The 20,774-nt window shown below is 44.3% G+C and overlaps 2 protein-coding genes across 16 annotated transcripts in view; one reads left to right on the top strand and one right to left on the bottom strand.

Annotated features, from left to right (window-relative positions):
- ABI2 (abl interactor 2) overlaps positions 1-11,028 on the top strand; it is a 61,901-nt gene extending 50,873 nt beyond the window's left edge. For 3 of the 6 annotated variants that reach the window (XM_080600469.1, XM_080600467.1, XM_080600465.1), the window contains 3 exons: positions 3,359-3,445; positions 3,768-3,941; positions 4,859-11,028. In XM_080600469.1, coding sequence (XP_080456595.1) covers positions 3,359-3,445; positions 3,768-3,941; positions 4,859-5,034 — 437 coding nt within the window. In that variant the 3' untranslated portion in view covers positions 5,035-11,028. The remainder of the gene's footprint in view (positions 1-3,358; positions 3,446-3,767; positions 3,942-4,858) is intronic. The other 3 variants (XM_080600470.1, XM_080600468.1, XM_080600466.1) reach the window with 1 other exon arrangement.
- RAPH1 (Ras association (RalGDS/AF-6) and pleckstrin homology domains 1) overlaps positions 8,542-20,774 on the bottom strand; it is a gene marked incomplete at its 5' end in the record, with an annotated part of 94,561 nt that continues 82,328 nt past the window's right edge. For 3 of the 10 annotated variants that reach the window (XM_080600327.1, XM_080600328.1, XM_080600326.1), the window contains one exon: positions 8,542-20,758. In XM_080600327.1, the coding sequence (XP_080456453.1) occupies positions 18,773-20,758 (1,986 nt within the window). In that variant the 3' untranslated portion in view covers positions 8,542-18,772. The remainder of the gene's footprint in view (positions 20,759-20,774) is intronic. The other 7 variants (XR_013953775.1, XR_013953777.1, XR_013953778.1 and 4 more) reach the window with 7 other exon arrangements.

The raw sequence follows: 20,774 nt of genomic DNA, 5'->3' as shown, positions 1-20,774 counted from the left end.
AACTGCAGCCCAGTTGCCTGAAATATGCGCTACTTGTTAAGCACATTATGTGCATATTGAAATCTGAAGGGGAACAGACAGGAAGGAAAGGGAAAGAGCTATAAAGGAAACCTTTCAATATTACCTTTTGCAGTAAAGAGGATTTTCAGTATATCCAGAGTTTCTGACAACTGCTGTGCATTTCTGTATTAGTAAAGGGATAATTCTCTGGAATTTACCACTGCATTGTTAAAGGTAATCATAAAGATGCCAAATAGACTTCAAAGAAGTTACATAACCATGATTCAGTCTGTGGACCCAAAAAGAAAGTAGTGATTATGGTGATCAGTCACTTGAGCTGTAAATCACAAACAAAATACTTCAATTATACTGTCACACATAAACAAGCTGTTGTAGTAAAAGCAGAATACAGAATTTATTAGCTTTGTGGTTAAACTAAACCATTTTTTTGGACTGCACCTTGAGAGGAGAGGATGCTCAAATATGTGTAATTGATGAATATCCTATGAATAGAAGGATTGTTGTCTCTGTAAGGAGCAGGGGTAATAGTGGCAGGATGGAGGCCATGGTTGCTTTTCAGCATTCCCAAAGAGAAGGAGAAAATACAAATTTCTGGCTTGTAGTGATGAAAGAGAGACCCTACACAGGCAGAAGGAGCATGTCAGCTATGGCTTGTTCTGCTTTGCAGGTTGTTTGGCAATAAAGCAATACTTTTCTTCCTTTTTTTTTTTTTTTTCAAGTATGGTGGCATAGTCATTTTTGTTTATTTACTTCAATACTGCTACTAAGATAAGGTAATTTTTCTGCTTCATGGTGAGACATTTTCAGCAACTGAAAAGAAAATAGTAAGGAAATGCAGACCCTTAACCGATCTCAGCATAAACTTGTCCCAAAGACACCCTTGCCAGTTATATCACCTAACAAGTAGTGCAACTTTGCTACGTTAGTTAAATACCAGTAGGAGTTCAGCTGCCAGCAGTATAGAGCTCAGTACAGGCTGAAAGCCCTTGGGAAAAAGTGGGGGCTTGTTGGGATGCTGGTATGCACTGCACACTGTTCATACAGCTGAATTCTTACCAGGCTGAAGCTATCTTGGGAAAGGTGCTCTCAAGCATTTCTTAATGAATCCACAGCAAACATGTTGATGAACTTCTACCAGTGGTCTATATGAAAGCAAGCTGAGTGGGAATGCTTAAGACGGTGTTTATCTCATCTTTTGAGATAGCAGGAGTGCAATAGAGTTCTTCTGATGCACTTTATAAGAAGTCATTATTTTAAAATGTCATTATATGAAAAAATAAATAAATTACTGTATTGACCAAATACAGTAAAGGCCAAAACTAGAGTCATTATGTATTATATAGAGACAATATAATAAGATAGTGCCTGCACTGTGTGTAGACTTAAGTATAAAACTTGACAAAAGGTTAAAATAAACAAGGAATGATGTCAGCTAGTGTTAGCCATCACCATTTTGATTAAATTGTGCAACCCAAGCTAACAAAGGGATTTTTTTGTTTGCCTAGAGTGATTTATTTTACTACCTGGAAAGCCTTGTTATCTCCTTCAAAGAATTATATATAGCACACATATGCAGCATGCTGAAGGGATGTAGGAAACTGAAGCTAGTCTCATATGATAGATATGGATTGTATGTATTCATGTGACTTGAGTAGAGAAAACATTTTGAAACTAAGTATTTTCATAGCATGTATAATTAAAAAGGGGAGCACTTCATAGTTGAACAGGAATGTTGAATTCCTGAATGTTACTGCATTTGAATAGTACTTCAAGTTCCTTTTTCCCACTTTCATAAATGCAAGACCAAAACTTTTCCCAGCTACTGTGGTTATACTTGAAAGAAGGAATATACTCTCTCTGGAGTCACTTAATTCAAGTCAAAGAGGTTGTAATTAGAAAAGTATTTCAAAATTTCTCAAGAACTATTAGTTAAGTGGTAAGATAATGGAGCTTGCTTTGTGTAGAAGTACGAGGTTGTTCTTGCAACAAAAAAGATGGTTGCTGCATTGTGCTTTTTATGTTTATTTTGCATGCTTTGTTTGGGGTGTGTGGTTGTGACAGGAAGGTGAACATGAGTGGCAGAGAAAGTGCTGGTTACTAAAATGAGCAAATAGGAAAATTTGAGATGTTAATGTTGAATACCTTGGATTTTTTTTTTCCTTTGATGATGTGAATTAATTCTGAGAAATACTCAGAATTAATTCTGAGAAATACTAAGTCATATGTAGCAGCTCTGGAATTAGCTTGAAATTTAATTAGCTCTGTTCTATAAGCTAAATAAATGTACTGGTACATGAAGTGTAGACCCTTTTCCCTGGTGTTCTTTTGGACATGATTAAATGTCTTTGTATGCCACTACTAACAAGAAATAATTTAGTTGTGCTTTTCCTGAAGTGTGATTTCTGAGAAATAATCCTGGAACTTGCTTAAAAAAAAACAATTGTACTGCATTACCCTTACAAATTGAGACTAAAACTAGATAAAAATATTAAGTAATTTAGTTAAGTAATTTTTTTTTACCCTAACTAGATAACTGAAACTTTCATTCCTAGCTTAAACCACAGTTTAGTGGTATAACATCTGCAGCTAGCTGAAAGTGTATTCTTTAAATGTGAATTCATGTGTATCATACAAAGACAGTTCTTCTGTTACCAGCAAAACAGCTGTTCAGAGTTTGGTGGCTTGCAAAACAAGGTAGAAAGATACCGAAGGCAGCCCATCTGGAGTAGGCTCTGTTGCTCTGCAGCAGCACAGTGTGCTTTAATCTGCCAGCAAGGACCCTGGTCAGAAGTCCTTTGTTTCTCAAAGGCATCTTTGTCTGGTTCATCTAAAATAAGTTAAATGAGGCTTTTTTTTTCCTACATTTTGGAGAAAACTCATTATATCTAGCATCAGTACTAAGTTTTTGTGGATGCTGTTACAGAAAAGGTGTTACCTTTATAATATTAAGTGGATCTAAAAGGTGGAGGATTGTAGGGAAATAAACCTCTTGGCATATTTGTTTCTTAGGCCTATTCATAAAGTCCTGTAGTAATAAACTGCTGCAGTAATAAACATGTATTTGAGGGAATCTTGTAGTCAGATTAGACTACTACTTCAGCACGGATTCTTGATCTTATGAAAAAGAGCTGAGTTGAAAATACTAAAAATAGAGAAATCTCCTTGAAGTAAGGATTGGAAATATAAACACCCTGAACCCTTTTTCTTTGAATGCCATCGTTTTTATCGCAGCTTCTTGGCAGACTGCTACGTTGTCTGAGTGGTGATGATGTCTACTCTCCTGTTTGCTGCTTTGTTGTGTTTCTAACTGAATGCCTCTTTTTAATTTCTGTGGCAGCATCCCTTGCTCCTCCTCCCCCCTCCATCCTACAGGTAACTCCACAGTTACCGCTAATGGGATTTGTGGCCAGAGTTCAAGAAAACAGTAAGTTTGCTGCTTCCTTGTGCGATGATTTAGTACTGCATGTGGCTTTTGTTTCGAGTGGATGAAACATCTGTCTGTGTACAGCCAGAATTCTGCTTTCTTTACTGTCTCTGCAAGTTTGTCAGAAGTTCCTAAGGGGGGCTAAAAAGGAAATAATTTAATTGGAGGATCCTGATTCATTGAATTCAATGATTCTCTAGTGTATCTTCACAAGTTCCAAACATTGATGCCAGAGCCAATAATTGGGATAGGGAATCTTATTTAAACCTTTAGCCATGGCTCTTAGAGATACTCTTATGATTACATTGCTGCTTATTTTCAGTTTCAGATACTCCTCCCCCCCCACCACCTGTGGATGAGCCAGTGTTTGATGAATCCCCCCCGCCGCCCCCACCTCCAGAGGACTACGAGGAGGAGGAAGCAGCAGTGGTGGAGTACAGCGATCCTTATGCGGAGGAGGACCCTCCCTGGGCACCACGGACCTACTTAGAAAAGGGTAGGTTTAAAGCTGCTAGAGATGGTGGGATTATTTTTGTAATAGTTTCTATACGCTCCTGGTATCCAGCCCTGTGCAAAGTCTCTCTTACAGGTGCACAAAGCGTGCCAAGTGTCCCGCTGTGTGACTCTAAAACATGGGTGCTCTTTGCATGCCCATAGGACTCTATGAGGGCTTCATGTGCTCTTCATGAAGAGGGCACGGGCCTGCACCTCTAAGACGCTGGGCATGCTTGGCACACCCCTTAAAAGGCTTTTACAAGGATCCACGCACACAGCCCCCTTACAAGGGAGGCATGTGCGCAGCCCTCTTATAACGGCCTCATTGTAAGGGGCATGCAAAGCATGCCCAGTCTTAAGAGACTCACGAGTCTTCCCTCTTAGTGGTGCACATGCTTAAGACACCTTTCTTACATATTGCGTATATACATCTGTTACGTCGGTATCTCTGTACATAGATATGTGTATTTTATTGTATGTATATGTCCATATATATTTCCCTGTAGAAATAGTTTCTTAACAGCTATGCTGTATGATTGTAGAGTTTTTTAAATGTGTATAGTATAAATGTTATCTGGATAATGATACATATCTTCTGTTTCATATTTGCCAGTGTTTTGTCATATTTCTTTGACTTTCTGAAGCAGCTTTCATCTGTTTAGTATTTCCCACTATTCTGCGGTTGTAGGGAAAAGTTCCTGATGATACAGTAGTACATGCATTTTGTTTTAGAGAGGCACTGTGTTTCCTTCTCTATTTCTTAAGTGGATTTCACTTACTTTGGTATTATGTATGATGGGAGTGATTTCTTGATAATGGGACTGCACATGTGCATTTTATATATCTAAATGTGGGGATAACTGAGGTACATGCTCGTACCTCTCCTAACAGTCCATACTCTGATTCTCTGTTCTTTAGTGGTGGCTATCTATGACTACACGAAGGACAAGGAAGATGAGCTATCATTTCAGGAAGGTGCCATCATATATGTCATCAAGAAGAATGATGACGGTTGGTACGAAGGGGTCATGAATGGAGTGACGGGGCTCTTCCCAGGGAACTATGTAGAGTCCATCATGCATTACTCGGAGTGAAGACTCGAGGACAGAGCTCTGCATCTCCTGTTGTAGGAGCTGTCAGGGCTTCCCGGATCTCCACCAGCCTCTGGGGCCCCATCCAGAATAGCTGAATGAAGGATAATTGTAACAACCACTCTTTTTTTTCTTTTTTTTTTTCCTCATTATAAAACAATAGTGATTTGAGTTGTTTGAACAAATGGCTCTTCCGGCTGCCAGCAAAGAGGCTATCCTGAGCCATCTGATGGTGAATTAAGCTGACCCATTCAGATGTAACAAACTCCTTGAGTAGCTGACACTTCAGTCAAATTCTGACTTCTGACAGGCTCTGGGATCTGTCTCAGGAATCCTGTGCGCCCTCACGGTACTACTTTTGGCAGCAGTGCCTGGCACTTGGGATGTCCTGTGATGCGTGTGGTGAAAGGTTGCTGGCCAGTGGATGTCCCTCCTGTTTCTACACTACACTCCTGTGCAGCTGGAAGAACGCTCGTGTGCTAGGGAACACTGGGATTTGTACACAAAGCCGTTCCTGTATCTGACTTCCTTACAGGTGGTTACATCTTAGCATTAAACACTTTTGCAGCTGTTCTGCACATGTAGGCTGACCCAGGGCACACAGAGCTGGCTTTGAATCACTCGCCTTTTAGTTTAGACAATTAGGATGGCCGCAGCCCAGAGGACCCTCACCCCCATTTCCTCATCTTTTGAATGCAACAGGTTTGTTTTTTGTTACGCGCTGATGTAAACGTGCTGCTCCGCACCGAGCTACCTGCCATGGGTGCTGCTGGGTTAAACAGAACTCACAGATGCCATTGACGGTGAAGGTGAAACGAAGTTTACAGGTCCTCCTGGGGTCTGAGGATAAACTCTAGGGGCTGTGACCTCTAAGGTTCAGATCTACTCACGCCTGCTTGCACTAGAGAAACTTACCCCCAACTTTAGTCTTATGCACAATATAATCTTAAAAATCCAATCAGGTATTGTAAATTGGCTTTTTGTACTTGATGACTAGATTTGCATACGTACTGTGAGAGCCCTGTGCAGAGGCAGGACAAACGGCAATTGTCGTCTTCATGTCTGTTGCCAAAATCTCTTCAGTGGAAGTAAAAAGGGCTGTTGTGTGTACTGGTTTCCCATGGAAATCCAAGCAGTAACTAGTAGTAGTCCTAGCTCTTCTCCCCATCCTTTCCATTGCTTATTTTGAAGAAATAGATATTTTGAGCTGTACTGGTGGATCTGGGGTGGAGTAATACCAAGTGAAGGCCCCTGGGTTAATAGTTTGCTTTTTAAGTTTCAGTTAAAATGCTGCTCAGTGTTCTGCTTTGCAGATCAGTGTAAAATGATGGCTGTACTAGTCTGCCCTCAGGAAGGACTAAACACTGTCTTTGGGTGAATGTCATGCACTAACAGAATGAACCGATTAAACCTCCTGTTGCAGTCCTGTTGGCCCACAAATGGAGCTGACCCCTGCGTTGTGAGAGCCTCCTGGCTAGGGCATCTTCCTGGACAACTTTTGACTGTCACCTGACCAAGTTCCAGCGGGTACCAGCAGTAGCTTGTCAAAGGCAAGGTAACGCTGCACCTTTCTTTTGAGGCCCGTGTGTAAAACTGCAGTGCAGAGAGCAGTGCCAAGGTGAGTTTGTGATAATATTGGCAGGGGGACTTGACACAATCCCCTTGCTTTGTAGCCGGTGCAGTATCAGGATGGAGGTGCAGGTTTGGTACAAACTCTAGTGGGAAGGACCCACAGCTGCTCAAGGGGAAAGAATGAGGAAACAAACAGGTGAGGTGCATGGGGGATACTGGTAAGTTTTATTGGTATCTGCGGTGAGCTTGCAAAAGAGGGCATTAACTCCTGTGACAGTGTGTAAAAGGAACTAGTTTGGTGGAAGGTACAGTTCTGAAGGAACCAGTGCAAAGATGGAAGTTACTTTCTCCCATGCTTAGTCTGCAGCTGTGTAGCCAAGACACTGTTGTCTTCTTTCTAGAAGCTGGCAGCATTAGTATTTGGAATAAACGTTAGCTAGAACAGATACCCTTTTACCTTCCTTCTGTCTTGCAGCAAGACTAGTGGAAGCAGCCATGTTCAGTTCCCTCAGCCCATTTCTCTGGAAACATACCTAGAAACACTGGTTGTCCAGTACCTGGAATGTCTGTTTCCAGTGCCACAGGGCAGGCCTACAGCTTTTGCATAGGGCAGTGGTGCTTGCAGCATGGCTAGAGATCAGGGTGATTGCACTGCAGTATTACACAGCCACCAAAGAATTGCGTTTTCCAGGACTATTGGAGCTCTCCTGCCTTCTGCTGTGCTGGGTTTGTTTTTGATGAAGACTGAGCACACAGTGCACAAATGTATCGAGTTTGGCAGCTTAGAACGTTGCTACAGGAGAGCGAATGCTCTCTCCTTGCACACCCATATTCCAGCTGGGAGGTCACGCATTAGTGCAATCATGTCTTTAACTCGGTATGTGTAAGAGCATGCGCTTGAATACTCCTGACTGATGGGTGATGACTGTGTGTACTTCCATAGTGTGTGATACACACCCATGTCCTTAATTTTCATTCAGCTGGTTGTGTATCTTGTGAGTTTTCTGTGTTGAGAGCGGCCAGAGCGGAGCAGTGTGTACTCTGGAAAGTGCTGAATGCATGTCAGAGCTCAGGACAGAAGATGAGGCTGAAATACCTTGAAGATGTGCCAAGCTCCTTCAAAGGCTGGGTTGGCTTGATGGGCCAAAGATTAGTTGGGCTTCTGCAGATAGCATGTGGTATTGTTTGTCCTGTAAGAGTTGCTCTGAATGGGATTTTGGGGTCACCTCCTGCTGGTTTTAAGCTTTATTATGCAGTACTAATGCAAATAGATGTGTTGAGTTTTATGCATACTTCTTATTTTGTATAGATTTTAATTCTGTGGCTTGTTTGGGGATGATGTGATGTTATGGTCATAGACCAGGCCAAGGTAAACAGGCTTTGTGTATTAATGTTACATAGACTGCATGCTAGTGAAGTCAGTGAGGGTTGTGTTTCCAGTTTTGTCCCTTGTATGTCTTCTCCAAAACCTTCACCCCCACACCTCCTTATTTACATATACTTCTAAAAGGGGGGTAGGGGAGAAGTGTGGAAAAAACCCTCAGTATTTCACATAGATGCACAACTTCACTGAGTTCTGCTGCCACAGTGGGAGGTGTTCAGCATCACAAGCCGTTGATCAGAGCAGCAGGTGTGCATGAGAGACGTAGGGGAAGGAGATACTCCAGAATAGGCCAAAGAGTGCTGTATGGCCAAAATGAATGTTTCTCCCTTCATGAGAGCTCTATTAGCCCAGCCAGATGTTTTCATTGTGCACTAGGACTCTCTAGCTGTGGATTTTGCTTTGGTTTGCTGTAGCAGAGTTTTTCCTTGCTCTTGGTGCTTTGGGACAAAGCTGTTAACTACAGTTATCCCTCTGCCACATGCCTGTGTGAAAGGAGGTCATAGACTGTTCCCAGCTAGTGTTGGTGCAGTTATTTTCATGCCTTTGTTCCTGAGGGAGCTGGGGTTGCATGTGTCTCATGTTGTTGTTGTTGTTGTTTTTTTTTTTTTCTCAGATTGCTTTTCTTTGTTCCTCTCATTGGCTGTTGCAGCAGCCGGTTGAGAGTGGCAGGAAAACCAAGCCCCCTGTTTTATGCCTATGCATTTGTACCGCACCTCCATGCCAAGCAGCTGGAGCAGGCACTAGAGAGCAGAGGCAGTGCCAGGGGACTTGTTAGCCTGACTTGTGAGCGATTGCGGACACGGACATTGACGAGCCTCTGCTCTCACTGAAGGGCAAAAGGTGGAGCCTGGCCCTTGTCTTGTTGTGATAACAGGAAGTTGAGTTGGGGTTTCCTGGAAGTGGGTGGAAATTGTTGCTGGTTTGCACCACAGCTCCCCCACTGTCCCTCTGGTCTCTGGCTGGGTGTGTTACCAGAGGTGGCAGGAAGGCTGATAACCAGCTAGCCCTTGCTAGAACAGGTTGTTCTCCTTTCACACCTCCTGAGAACTTTCTTTCTTTGCTGTTTGAGGGCTCTCGCTGTGCATTACTTTCTGGAGTAAGAGGATGTGCCTGTCTTCTGCTTATGCCAGCATGCTCGTCTCGTCAAGGCAGCGCTAGTGCCATGTTTGCAAATTGGCAGAATGCTTGGGCCCCTGCTCTGCGTGGTTCTTCAGCACTCTTGGTGACAGCCGAGAACCAAAGGGTACGATGGCAGCAATGCAGCATCTGCCAAGCAGCACTTTTACCTTGGGCTTTTCAGCTGCCCTTCAGAAGGGAAGCAGCGACAGGACTGATGCTCCTTTTTGGACAGGGAGCGTGCTGCCTGCCTGCCACGTATGTGTGAGTCGCTGACTGGTGGTGGAGGGTCATGCACTGGTGCAGCCTGTTGTGCTTCTGGGGCGTCTCCTACCTGTGTCAGAGGGTGGCACATTACTGCTGTGCTCCGCTCAGCAGCTTCCAGCAGTTCCCAGTGAACGCTGTAGCTGTGCCTCTCTTCAGGAGGAACAAGCTCACTTTTAATTATGTCTCTGGCCTTCAGGCATAGATCAAATGCAAAAGTTTTACATTTTTGTGTGGAAAGGACAGGACTTTTCTTCGGTTAGTAATCTGGTGGCATTTACAGGGCAACTCATTGGAAGCTGCTAGAGGAGGCTGGTGCTCTGGCTTCTACGGGGTTTATTAGCATTGAGCGTAGAGTCACTGACTGAGGACTGCAGCATTTCAAGAAACCTTGCAAAACCCATACAGTCTTTAGTCAGACAAGCCTTTGCTGGCAATAGTGGCAGTGGGAAATGTGCAGAACTGTTGCGTTCACTAAGGCAAGTATTTAATGTTGAGAAAAAGCAGTGTTGTAAAACAGTATGAGCAGGTAGATGATGGTCTATAGCTTATAGGGAACCATGTTGAAGAATTTACTGTGCTTACAGATATTTCTCCACCTTCCTCACCCTTTGGCATCACTCAGTATTAGGCACAGCCACAGTTTGTGGCTAAAATGGTATTACACAGAGGTCAGAATAGCGCAAGAGGGGAACAGTTTTTCTTTTCAGTAGCTGAAGTCAGTGTGGAGCAACAGTCCTTTTGATTTTTTTGAAAGTGCAAGAGTAGTGGGACCTTCGTCTCCTGTCTGTGGGAAGGTTGTTGAATGCTTGATGCGGCCAAGGTTTGCCAACTGCTGTTAGAAAGAATAATTCATAGACCACGGTGTTCTGCTGCTTTCATTCAAAGAAAAGAACCGATGTGTTTTGTGCAGCCTCCTGTGAATGCAGGAACTTTTTTTTTTTCTTTGGTACTCTGAACATACCCATTTTATTAGTACCTTTGCTTATTCCAAGATGCGTTACAAAAAGGTAAAGTCAGCAGCCCGTTGGCCAGAGGTAAGCCTACACCCAGTATCCTGCTGAATACCTGTGTGGTGACTCTGCTGAAATACGTGCAGTGTAGTTGTTCCTATTTCTCTTAAAACCTCAGAAAAATCCTACCACTATCTACTAATGAGGAAGAGCTTTGTACAAATTCATTTCCATTACAGCGCCTTGCTAAAGTGCTGACGTCTGGATTTTTTTTTTTTCTGTAAAGCCCAAGTGCTTCTTTTCACATTTGAAAAAGTGTCTTTTGCAACTTGCATGGACAAGTAGTTTCTATGAATTCTCTGAAAATGTTAGTGTCTAACATGGATCTTTTGTCCATGTACTTTTTTTCTGAAAGCAGAACCCCCACACACACCGTTGGTTTGCAGTCAGAGGAGAAGCACCCTGTGCTTTTGATTTTGGCACTGCTGATGCAGTGGATGAGTGCAGAGCCCACTGTAAATGATCAAGCCTGCAGGACTCTGGGGAGCTGTGTGCCGCCAGTAACGTTTTATTGTGTGTGCCATTTGAACCACCTTCCAAGTGAGTGCAAAACCCAATTTTTAAATTTTTTTAATTGTACTTGGAATTAACTGTTGCTGTGTACTAAACCCTCTTGTTACGAGCCCTAAATAAAACGAACAAAGCACACACCATGTGTTCTGTGAGTGTGTCACTGCTGCGTCACATTCCTTGTCTTTTGCTACAGACTTTTCAACATGTCGAGGCTGGGATAAGTAGATTGTGTATGCAGCCCTGTTCCAGAGGAGCTCTGAGGTCAGCCCTTCCAGAGGTCAGCACAGGTATGATGACTTGCGTCCACCTCGCTGCCTTCAGCAGCTGCTCTCTCCACTTACTTACTTCTGTATGACTGCCTTTCCTGCAGTTACCACTACTGGGTTGGATGCCAGCTGTTCTTCCAGCACAGGGCACCCATGCCATGTTCACAGCTCTGAGCTGCCATCCTGTTCCACCAGCTTTAGGCTTGGATTCGTCTGAGCTGGCTGGAGAGCTGCTCTCCCTTGCCTTTCCCAAGTAACATTCTGCACCACCAGTGTTTAGGCAGAAGTCCCTTCCTCTGGGCCTGCAGGAACACAAGAGCTGCTCTTCTTTCAGCAGTGACGTGCCTGCCCTGGGGCCGTGACACTTGCTTTATGTGCTGTGTCCTGTCCAGCTCTGATCTCCTTGTGGTATGCGCACAGCTGTGCTGCTTGTGAATTCCTTTCACTGAGCTGTCTCCGGTAGGTGAGAGCATGCACTGCAGCTGCTGCTTCCCAAGGATGGTATGGTGTTCCATCTCCTGGCTCAAGGCAGAGACTACCTCAGTTACATGCAAGACCAAGTACCTCAGTGCCTCTAAGAATGACTGCCCCACGTGAGCAGGAATTCCAGTCTCAGTTCCTATAATCCTGACTTTCAAATCCCTGCAGTAGTATCTCATGACTGCTGCATGGCTAGCCTATTAGTGTCCCTAAGGGAGAGATGAACAGAGCTGAATCCCCTACAGCGGACCCCAGAGAGGGGCTGCACAAGCACTTACCAGCCATCAGCTGTTCTTGGGTGAGCAGAGATGTACAGAGTAATGCCAGGACCCTGCACGTCTGGGGAAGCACGCAGATACAAAAGGTGAGCCTTCACTCTGGGTCCTCTTTAGACCTGTAGCTGGTGTGCACCTTGTACTGGTACAGCCAGTTCTGACCCACTGGAAAGAACTGTGCAAAGGAACAATAAATAGCAATTTTATCAAGCGTGAGCACAGAAATTGTAACCTGTAGGCTGTCAGATATCTGATCCCTAAAAGGGGAACCACTGGTGCCCTTAGAACACAATGTGGGCTATGAACTGAAAAAGGAAAATGGCAAGACAGAGGATTAAAACAAATTATTAAATTTAACTACATCTTTATTGAATTGTGCATATTCCATTGTATAATGGTCTATATTGGGTACTCTATAATGTAGTATTTCTTTTGTCCTCTCTCATGCTTAAAAAAGTATATTTATACATATATTTATATATATTTATAATATGGCAAAGCTCCCCCCAACCTGAAGCTATCAGTCTAAAAGAGCTTTGATTTTTCTTTTTGGAAAGGGAAGAAGAGGGGAGGCAATCCCACTGAAAGACAGAATGTGCAATTTTCTTTTTAAAGCAGTAAACATGAATGTATTTATAGCACTCAGCACAAGTTTGCTGTACAGAAAAATCATCATTGCAATGACACTTTTTTTCTTACATTTGCATCCCCAGTATTATACAGGATATCACCAGTGGCCACTAACAATTAGTGTAAGCCATAAAACAAACTGCTACTCCAGTTAATTTCGGGTCCACGGCAGTCCACTAGAAGGAGAACTAAGATTTCAGTTACAACTTGTGAAAGAATTTCATTTCCTTTTTAAAGTACAAGCTTTATAGTGCTGCACCAAATCAGCAGCGAGGGAGCCTCTGGGCACAGGTTCCCTCGCTAAACTGCTCTTTGCCCCCACCCCTTGCAGATCTGTACCCCCAGTTACCAAAGGCAAGAGATGCACAACAGCTACCTGCGGCAGCCCTGCTCTCTTGCCAAACAGCAGCTGCAGCCCCTGTCCACTTGGATCCAGGACCAGCTGGTGCAAGAACATCTGTGTACCTGAAATTTAGCTCTGAATGCATCTTTGGCATCTTAGGAAAGGTGAGAGGAAACTGTTTTCCACTGTAGAGAACAGTTGGTTCCATTCCTAAGTGTCCTAACAGACGAGTTGCCTTTAAGTGTTAAATAAGGGGGTTTCCAAAACCTGTTCCTCAAGTTCCTTCTCACCCATTCCCCTCACAAAATCCCTGCTGTGGGGGACTGTGCATACATATAGCACCAGTTCCTGTTCCTCCAAATTCTTCTCTAGCTCACCTCACCGAGGCTGTATAATTTTCCTGAAAAGAGAGCTCACTGAATCCTTGCCCTACTCAGCGCCTCGGAGCACCAAATATCCATCAGCCCAAATAACTACTTTTCCTATGTTAGTGGCAATTACTTTAATTTACTTAGGACAGCTAGGCGTGTGTTGTCACCTCATTTGCAATTTAGTGTCTTAAACTTTTCAAAACTAGACAAAGCCTGTGACTCATGGTATCACAGTATTAGTGAGTGGTAACCCCTGCAATATAATGCTGGTTTTGTCACTCATATGTCTTTAATATATATATTAAATTGAAGGAGATAAATAATTCAGAAAGGAAAATTATTCAATTTCAGAGAAATTTATATTTCCAAACTTAAACTTTTAAATCCACCAGCATATTACAGAAACATCTATGGAAAACCTGTAGTGTTAAACACTCTCTGGTTTGGAGCCTGTCCCGAGTAACCAAGGGACTGCAAAGCTAAACACCAGGAGCCAGAAAATGGGGCTTTGGAAAGCTCCTCTCCAACAGAAGTAAGATTCCCTTTACCCCCAAATTAGGAGCACTGTTTGAACACGTGCAAAATCTAAACCTTAATAAAAGAAAGGCAAAAAAAACCAACCCACAAACCACCACCCACAAAACAACCAAAAACCCACAACAAACAAACGAAAAGCCCTCATATGTTCTGGCTGCACTATCACTACCTTCTGTCAGGAGTTTATATTGCTTTTGTGTTTGGTCTGATACAAAACTCCAGGAAAGCATCTGTGCTGACAAGGTGGAAGTCACATACGCATATACCAAACAGAAAATACGTTTATAAACTTCTGCCGCTACATTAAAATAAATGATAAAAACCAGGAAGAGCAGCAAGTCTTGGAAATTCTGTGTGACAAATCAAACGGAAATGTCAATACAGCTCTAAGAAGAATTTGGCTCTACGTTAACAAGATTTTCAAATGGTAAATCTAATTCTCTAACACAGTAAGTGTTCCCCAGCTATAGTTACAGCCAGTGAGCCATACAATGCCCCAGTTAATCAAGGAGATACAACTGATTTTAACATGACTCTGTATTGGACATAATACTCGTAATAAGACCCACTTACTTACTATCTTACTTTGAATAAGAAATTATTTTACCTGTAACAGCACCACTGAAGTACAATTTAGTTCTATGTGGTTTTCTGTAATAAGCAGAAAAATTCTCTTTTTTGCCCTTCTGTTGTTGAAGTGGCACTTTCGGTTCCTTTAACTGTGGAAAAAATAATTTTAACCCAGAGCAAAACTGGCCACACTTTCTCTGAGCTGATTTGTGTTACCTGGTTGCCTAAGAGCACAGAACAAAGAAATTAGAAAAAAACAGCAACAACAAAAAACCCTCTAAATGTGCAACTCCACAACAGTGAATCTTAAAATGCACTTGTTTAAATATTGCTCCCTCTCCCATCAGCCCTGAAACCAAAGTGATTCAGGTACCTTGACTCTTTCCCTGATGTGTCTGTCAATCACTCTGTATTGCCCTGCAGGAAATCACACAGTAAGTTCAGGAGAGGAGCTCTTTGAAGGTGAGGTCATGCACCAAGTTAGAGCAAGCAGTGCTTTGCTGCAGGAGAAAGCCACTGCACAGGGGGAAGCAGGAGCTTTCCTCTTCCACGTACAATAACTGGATTTTTTTTAATTTATTTACTTCCTGTGAGACGTGCCTAACCTCCTCCCCCAAACAAAGGTTTTGAAAGACAAAACAGAACCACTGGCATGTCTACTTCAACCAAATTACCTGTGATTTATTCAGAACCACTTGCTCAAAAGCTTTTCTTGTTACTATCATTTTTCCTCTACGATTAGTGCTGTTACGAGAGCCTAGTTTTCCCTTCCAAAGCAATTCCACAAGAGCGGAATTAAACTGGAGTGCCTGAGAAGACCAGGTTCCAGGTTCCTGCTTTCTACAGCTGTGCTGCATGCACAGAGAACCTCCCCCCTCTCTGCTGGCTGAACAGATCCCTGCTACCTGCAACGGTGGATGCTACTGCTGCTTGGCAGAGAGGAAATTAAGAGCATAAAGAATGCAGCTGTCAGCTCTCACCTCCTCCTGCAGGAGCAGGGCTTTCCCTGACATACGCTTTAAGTGCCAAAGGGTATATACACTTCATCATGCCACATAACTATAACTATACTCAGTGTTTTAGGATAAAAGCATCTGCTATCTGTGGGTTCAGAGTATGAGATCTCAGCTCTCACATGCTAATTTTAGTAGTGCGAAAAGGATTACTGCCCTTGTTTGTAGCAAGAAGCATCTTGCTTTGTGTCTGAGCTTTGGCCCCTTTATTTTCTGATTTTACAAGATAAAATTGTACAATTCTGAGACCACTGCACAAGGAGAAAAATAACTTACTTGCAAATAAGGCGTGATATTTGCTGTCATAAAAACAGTAAATAAACTGGAAAAGCAAGTTCCATTGACAGGATCCATAAGCTGAAAAGGCAAACCAGGTTGTCCAAATCACTCTGTATCCAAATTTCAGCACGCATCTGAGACAAAGCTGCAGCCACTCACATTTCTGTATCACTACTGACTGATGAAGTACGTTCTACTAAGAAGGATGCGACCTTGCAACCTTTGCCAACACTTACTCTTTTTGCTGCGAACCTTGAGTTAAACTTCTGTCTCCCAGCAAGCTGTTACGCAGCCTGCAATGTTAAGCATGGATTCATTGTCCTGGGGGAGATACTGGGTAAATGAAACTGGGCACAAGAACATAAGAACAAAGTTCAAACGCCTCTGAAAAAACTGCACTGAAAACATTGCTCTGCCAAGTGCAAATCCTAGAGGTACCCGCACTGAGTGAACAGGAGAAAAAGGGTTGCAACCGTCACCCACCAGTGGAGCTAGCTATCTTGTAAGGAAAGGAAAACAGAGGGAGCAAGAATTCCCTGATTCTCATCTGGGAGCATGTGCTGTGTCAGCCCAGATGCACCCTGCCAGGGAGTAGATTTGTCCACTTACCTATCATCAGTAACAGCTGGGGGTTATGACTGTACTTGCACACCTTCTGCACTGGTGGGTGTGAGCCCCAGGAGCTGCATACAGTACAAAGCAGCAGGAGGACCAACGTAGAAAATTACAGCACCCATGAATTGCAGTATAGCTTAACAATCTTCCTGCGAAGTTACTTGCCAGCTATACTGAGCATGCTTAAAATCAACAATGCAAATGCTGTTAAGGACACTTGATAAGCACAAAAATAGTAGAAACAAAACTTTGTGAACAATTTGAAAGGTACAAAAAAAGTGCCTTTCCATAGCAGTGCTTTAAAAATGCACACAATGGTATATTGTTATTGCTCAAAAAAACTAGTCAGAAATATTAAAACAATTTCCAGAGGTGCTGAAACGGAGTTTATAAAATTATATGAAACAGGTCAACAGAGACAGCACCATTAATTTTTCTCTTTTCATGATGCACTTATTTAAAACTATATAGTTATAGATGTATCATTTTCCCCCTCTAATTGGCAAAACCTTTTTCCTATTCATAAATTATTCACAAAGATATTAATTTTATTATTTGGACTTAAAAAAAAAAATAAGGAATAGGGGACACTCACAATATTTCTTCTCAATCTGAGTTACTCTAATGAGAGATCAGTTTCCGTCTTGTTTTACACACTTGAAGATACTGTCAGGTCAGGCTACTTCCTTTGATTCACTTTTTGGGGGAGGAAAGCATATAGTATTTGCTTTTGGAATAAAGGTAAACAGTAGAATCCTTTGCCAGCTGAGCCTTGACAGTATCCCTGTAATGACCAGGGAAGTTGTTAACAGCTGCAGATGGCATAGGTACAGTCCAAGTATTTTAGTTAATTTAAAAAGATTGTGTACCACTACCCTGTAATAAACATGCATAACACCCAAGACCACTTATCCTAATTACAATACCTTATTGTGTCCAATATGTAGGTAAGACTGTATAATCAAACTCCTGAAATACAAGATGAAGGACGCTAGTACTTGATACGGTGATTGTGACTCGGTAGCAATAAAAAAAAAAGGCAACTATGATAATCTATTTCCTACTCATACAGCTCCTTAAATTAAACTAATAGCAAACGTTATTGCCTCTCAAAGTTTTTTTCCAGTCCTCTCCCTTGACTGCTAGAAGCGCAACTTCATAATTAACAGATTTATGCATTGGTCACAGCCTCTGGCAGGTCAAAGAAAAGAGAATTCCAGCTGTGCTTGGCCTGAAATTACCATTCCCTTCGCTTTTTCGAGAAGGGAAAGTTTCCTGACAGTTTCTAATGAATTAGAACAACACTTTAACTGTTTCCAGACACTTATTTTTTTGTAAAGATAATACATCTGATCAGGCACAGACAAGGTGAGACTGTACACTGTAGCGTGTGTCTGTGTGAGAACAGAGTGTTCTCTACAGAAACCTACCTGTTCATTCAGGGAAAGAATGACACGTACAAGTGATGGATCCACACGGGTCAGCCTTGTGGGTTAGCACTGATTGCAGGAGTCCTGGCAGCTTTCAGAAGGGGTTAACACAAATGGTCATCTTGTGCCATAAAAACAAACGATCGAGCCTATTATAAACTTAAAATGCATAATGGATTGGAATAATACGTATTTATCCTAGTTACTTCATGGGCAAATAGTTTTCAATTAATTTGTAGCAGTGTATATTTTTAAACTATTTGGAAGGAAGGGGGAGGTTCTTTATAGTATAAATATATTTCACTCCAGCCCACTATATATAAAATCTATTTTCTTCGTCAGAACATACTCATTTTCAGTAGTATTATGACCAGAATGTTTTGGTATGTTGAGTCTGTATTTTTCAATCAATGACCAATGTACAATTACTAGCAGAACACCTCCACTTTGCACCATTATTTACCCATCACAAACTGCCAAAAGGTTTGTGGTGCTTTTTTTTTTCCTACTTCTTTTTCTTTCTTCTTCCTTTCTTTAAAGTGCCCTCTACATCTCCATCTCATACGGTAAGATTTGACTGGTAACAGAGTCTTATTCCCAATAATATAGTGACTGAAACAATAAATACGGCTCTACAAAAACATTCTGGTTATCTTCTATAATTGCGACGAAATATATCACAATATATTATATACCTACACTTATAATACATGCACAAACATGTCTCACATGGACAGACACTACAAAAATTATCTTCCCCCCAATGCAGAAAAAGTAAGAAAAAGGGATTTTGGTCCAATCCGTACGAAGGGTAAAAGAAATTGAAAGGATTAAGTCGATGGCTCTCTACCCACCTCCCCCAATAAAATACTGACAACCCCAAGCCCCCAACTTTTTTGGCCTAGCCACAGAAGGGGAATGTCTCTATCTTTAACCTTAGCTACAGTTTGAGATCACCTCTTTTGACGGGGCTATTGTTCACGTCCCCCACATTCTCTCCAAGCGCATAACATCACAGGCTGCCTGACCACAGAGCAGCCCTCGAGTCAGAGAGCACCAGCCCCTGGGGACTACCAGTCCTGCGACAGCTTGGTGTTCTGATCCCTTTTGGGAGGTGCAGGCGGCGGCCCCCTCCGTAACGTTGCATAGCCAGATATATGACTGCCCTTGAAGCTGCTCGTCTTCTGTTGGTCAGCCAGAAGCTCCGGTGGGGGTGGTGGCAGGGCCATGTCGTCCATGGTGGCTGTGGGCTCTGCTCTGGACATCCGTGCAGACGAGAGGGAGCCGTGCCGGGTGATGGATTTCCGCTGCAGCGTCCGGTTGAGGTCTGCCAAGAATCCCGGCTGAACGCTAAGGCTGGACTTGGGTGAAGTGGGCACTTGGGGGCCAGGAGTCACCGGTGGCTCTGCAACGTCTGCCTGTGTCAGCCGAGTGCTGTCATTCCGCTTCGGACGCGTGGGCGGTGGGGCTTTTTTAATGGATGGTTTTGACCATGCCTGAGGCTGGGGATTGACAACAGCAACTTTCGGGGAGGTACTGCCTGAAAACACGGATGGGATCTCAACTGGTGGGACAGGAAGATCTATTTCAGGTGGCGGTGGTGGAAAGTCTGAATCCGACGGTGGTGAAGGGAATTCAACCACGGGTTCCTTCCCAGACACACCTGGCGCAGGAGCCTTGGCTGGGATCCCTCCCTGCGGAACGACGATGGGCAAGCTCACACCAGAAAGGTTGAGCTTTCCAGGCTTTGGAGGGGCTGCAGGAGGCAATGAATCCTTCAAAGGAGACCCTGACGGCTCTGGTGGGTGTGCAAATTTGCTGACAAGGCGGTCCACTGAAGGTCTCTTGGACTCATGGTACTCAGTGGAGCTGGTGGATTTGATGCTGGAGTTCCGCTGAGGTGTTGGAGGTGGTTTCTTCCCTCCAGGGCTTGATGTCTTGCTGGTCTTTTTGACTGGAGACCCTGATTTGTCAGGGGGGGGAGAACCTGCAGAGGTAGCTGGGGAAGGAGGTGGAGGAGGAAACACTAAGCTGCTCTCTGGTGGAGGAGGGGGGAAATCCGGAGAGGGAACAGAGGCAGGCTGCCACTTGGGCTTCGCCTTCACCGCTGGAGGCGACTGGGGAGCCACGCTCAGTGGCAGGGGTTTCAGAGGCTGGGGCTCAGTGGCAGGTGGGGTGGGAGGAGGTGGGAACTGGCTGACTATCTGCTTCACCACTGACGGCACTGGGGACTGAGGGGAAGGAGGCGGCTTCACAGAGAAACTCTGCTGCTTTGGGAACGTTGGGGGAGGAGTGGGGCCTGGAGGGGCTGGGGGCAGCGGAGGCACCTGGGAAGAGGTGACACTCGGTTGTTTCTTAATTGCAAGGGGCAAGGGAACTGGCACAGGGGGGGTGACATGTGTGACCCCTGGTGATGCAGCCTTCCCGCTAGGCTGTAGAGGGAGAGCTGTCACGAGAGGCTTTGGGGGTGCTTGGGGTGGTGGGGGCGCAGGCACGGGGGGAGGAGGGGGCGGCAACGGGGGGGCAGCAGCAGCTGCAGCGGCAGCAGCCTGGCTTATATTTGGTTGCACCTGATGGATTTTGGGGGGGGGTGGCGGAGGCGTGAACTGTGGCACAGAAGGGGCGCAAGGCGCCGGCTTCAGCTGTGCCATGGCTGAGCCCGGAGTGGGAGGCGGTGGTGGAGGGGGGGGAGGTGGCATGACCCCGTTGGGGGGCACCAGGATCTGAGGCTTGCCCGAGGCTGGAGGGGGCGGGGGTGGCTGCTGTGCGGCTGGAGCCTTGGAAAAGGGCCCGCCGTGCTGGGCAGCGTTCTGCAGCCTGGTGATGGTGCTGTACTTGACGAACATGGTGGCGGGAGAGGCAGCAGATGGGGCAGCCTGGCTGGGGAGGGGGGGCGGAGGAGGTGGTGGGGGAGGTGGGGGTGGAGGAGGGGGAGGTGGTGGGGGGGGCAGAGGGGGGGATGGCTGTGAGGCTGCATAGGGGGTCGCCACTTTTGTCTGCGGGGACACAGGAGGTGGAACAGACATGAAGGGCCGACCTGCAGGCTCCATTCGGGCCTATTGGGAAGGGAAT

The sequence above is a fragment of the Anser brachyrhynchus genome (genome assembly GCF_964034855.1).
Source record: "Anser brachyrhynchus genome assembly, chromosome: 7".
NCBI classification, from domain to species: domain Eukaryota; kingdom Metazoa; phylum Chordata; class Aves; order Anseriformes; family Anatidae; genus Anser; species Anser brachyrhynchus.
This window is presented reverse-complemented; position numbering and strand designations above follow the sequence as displayed.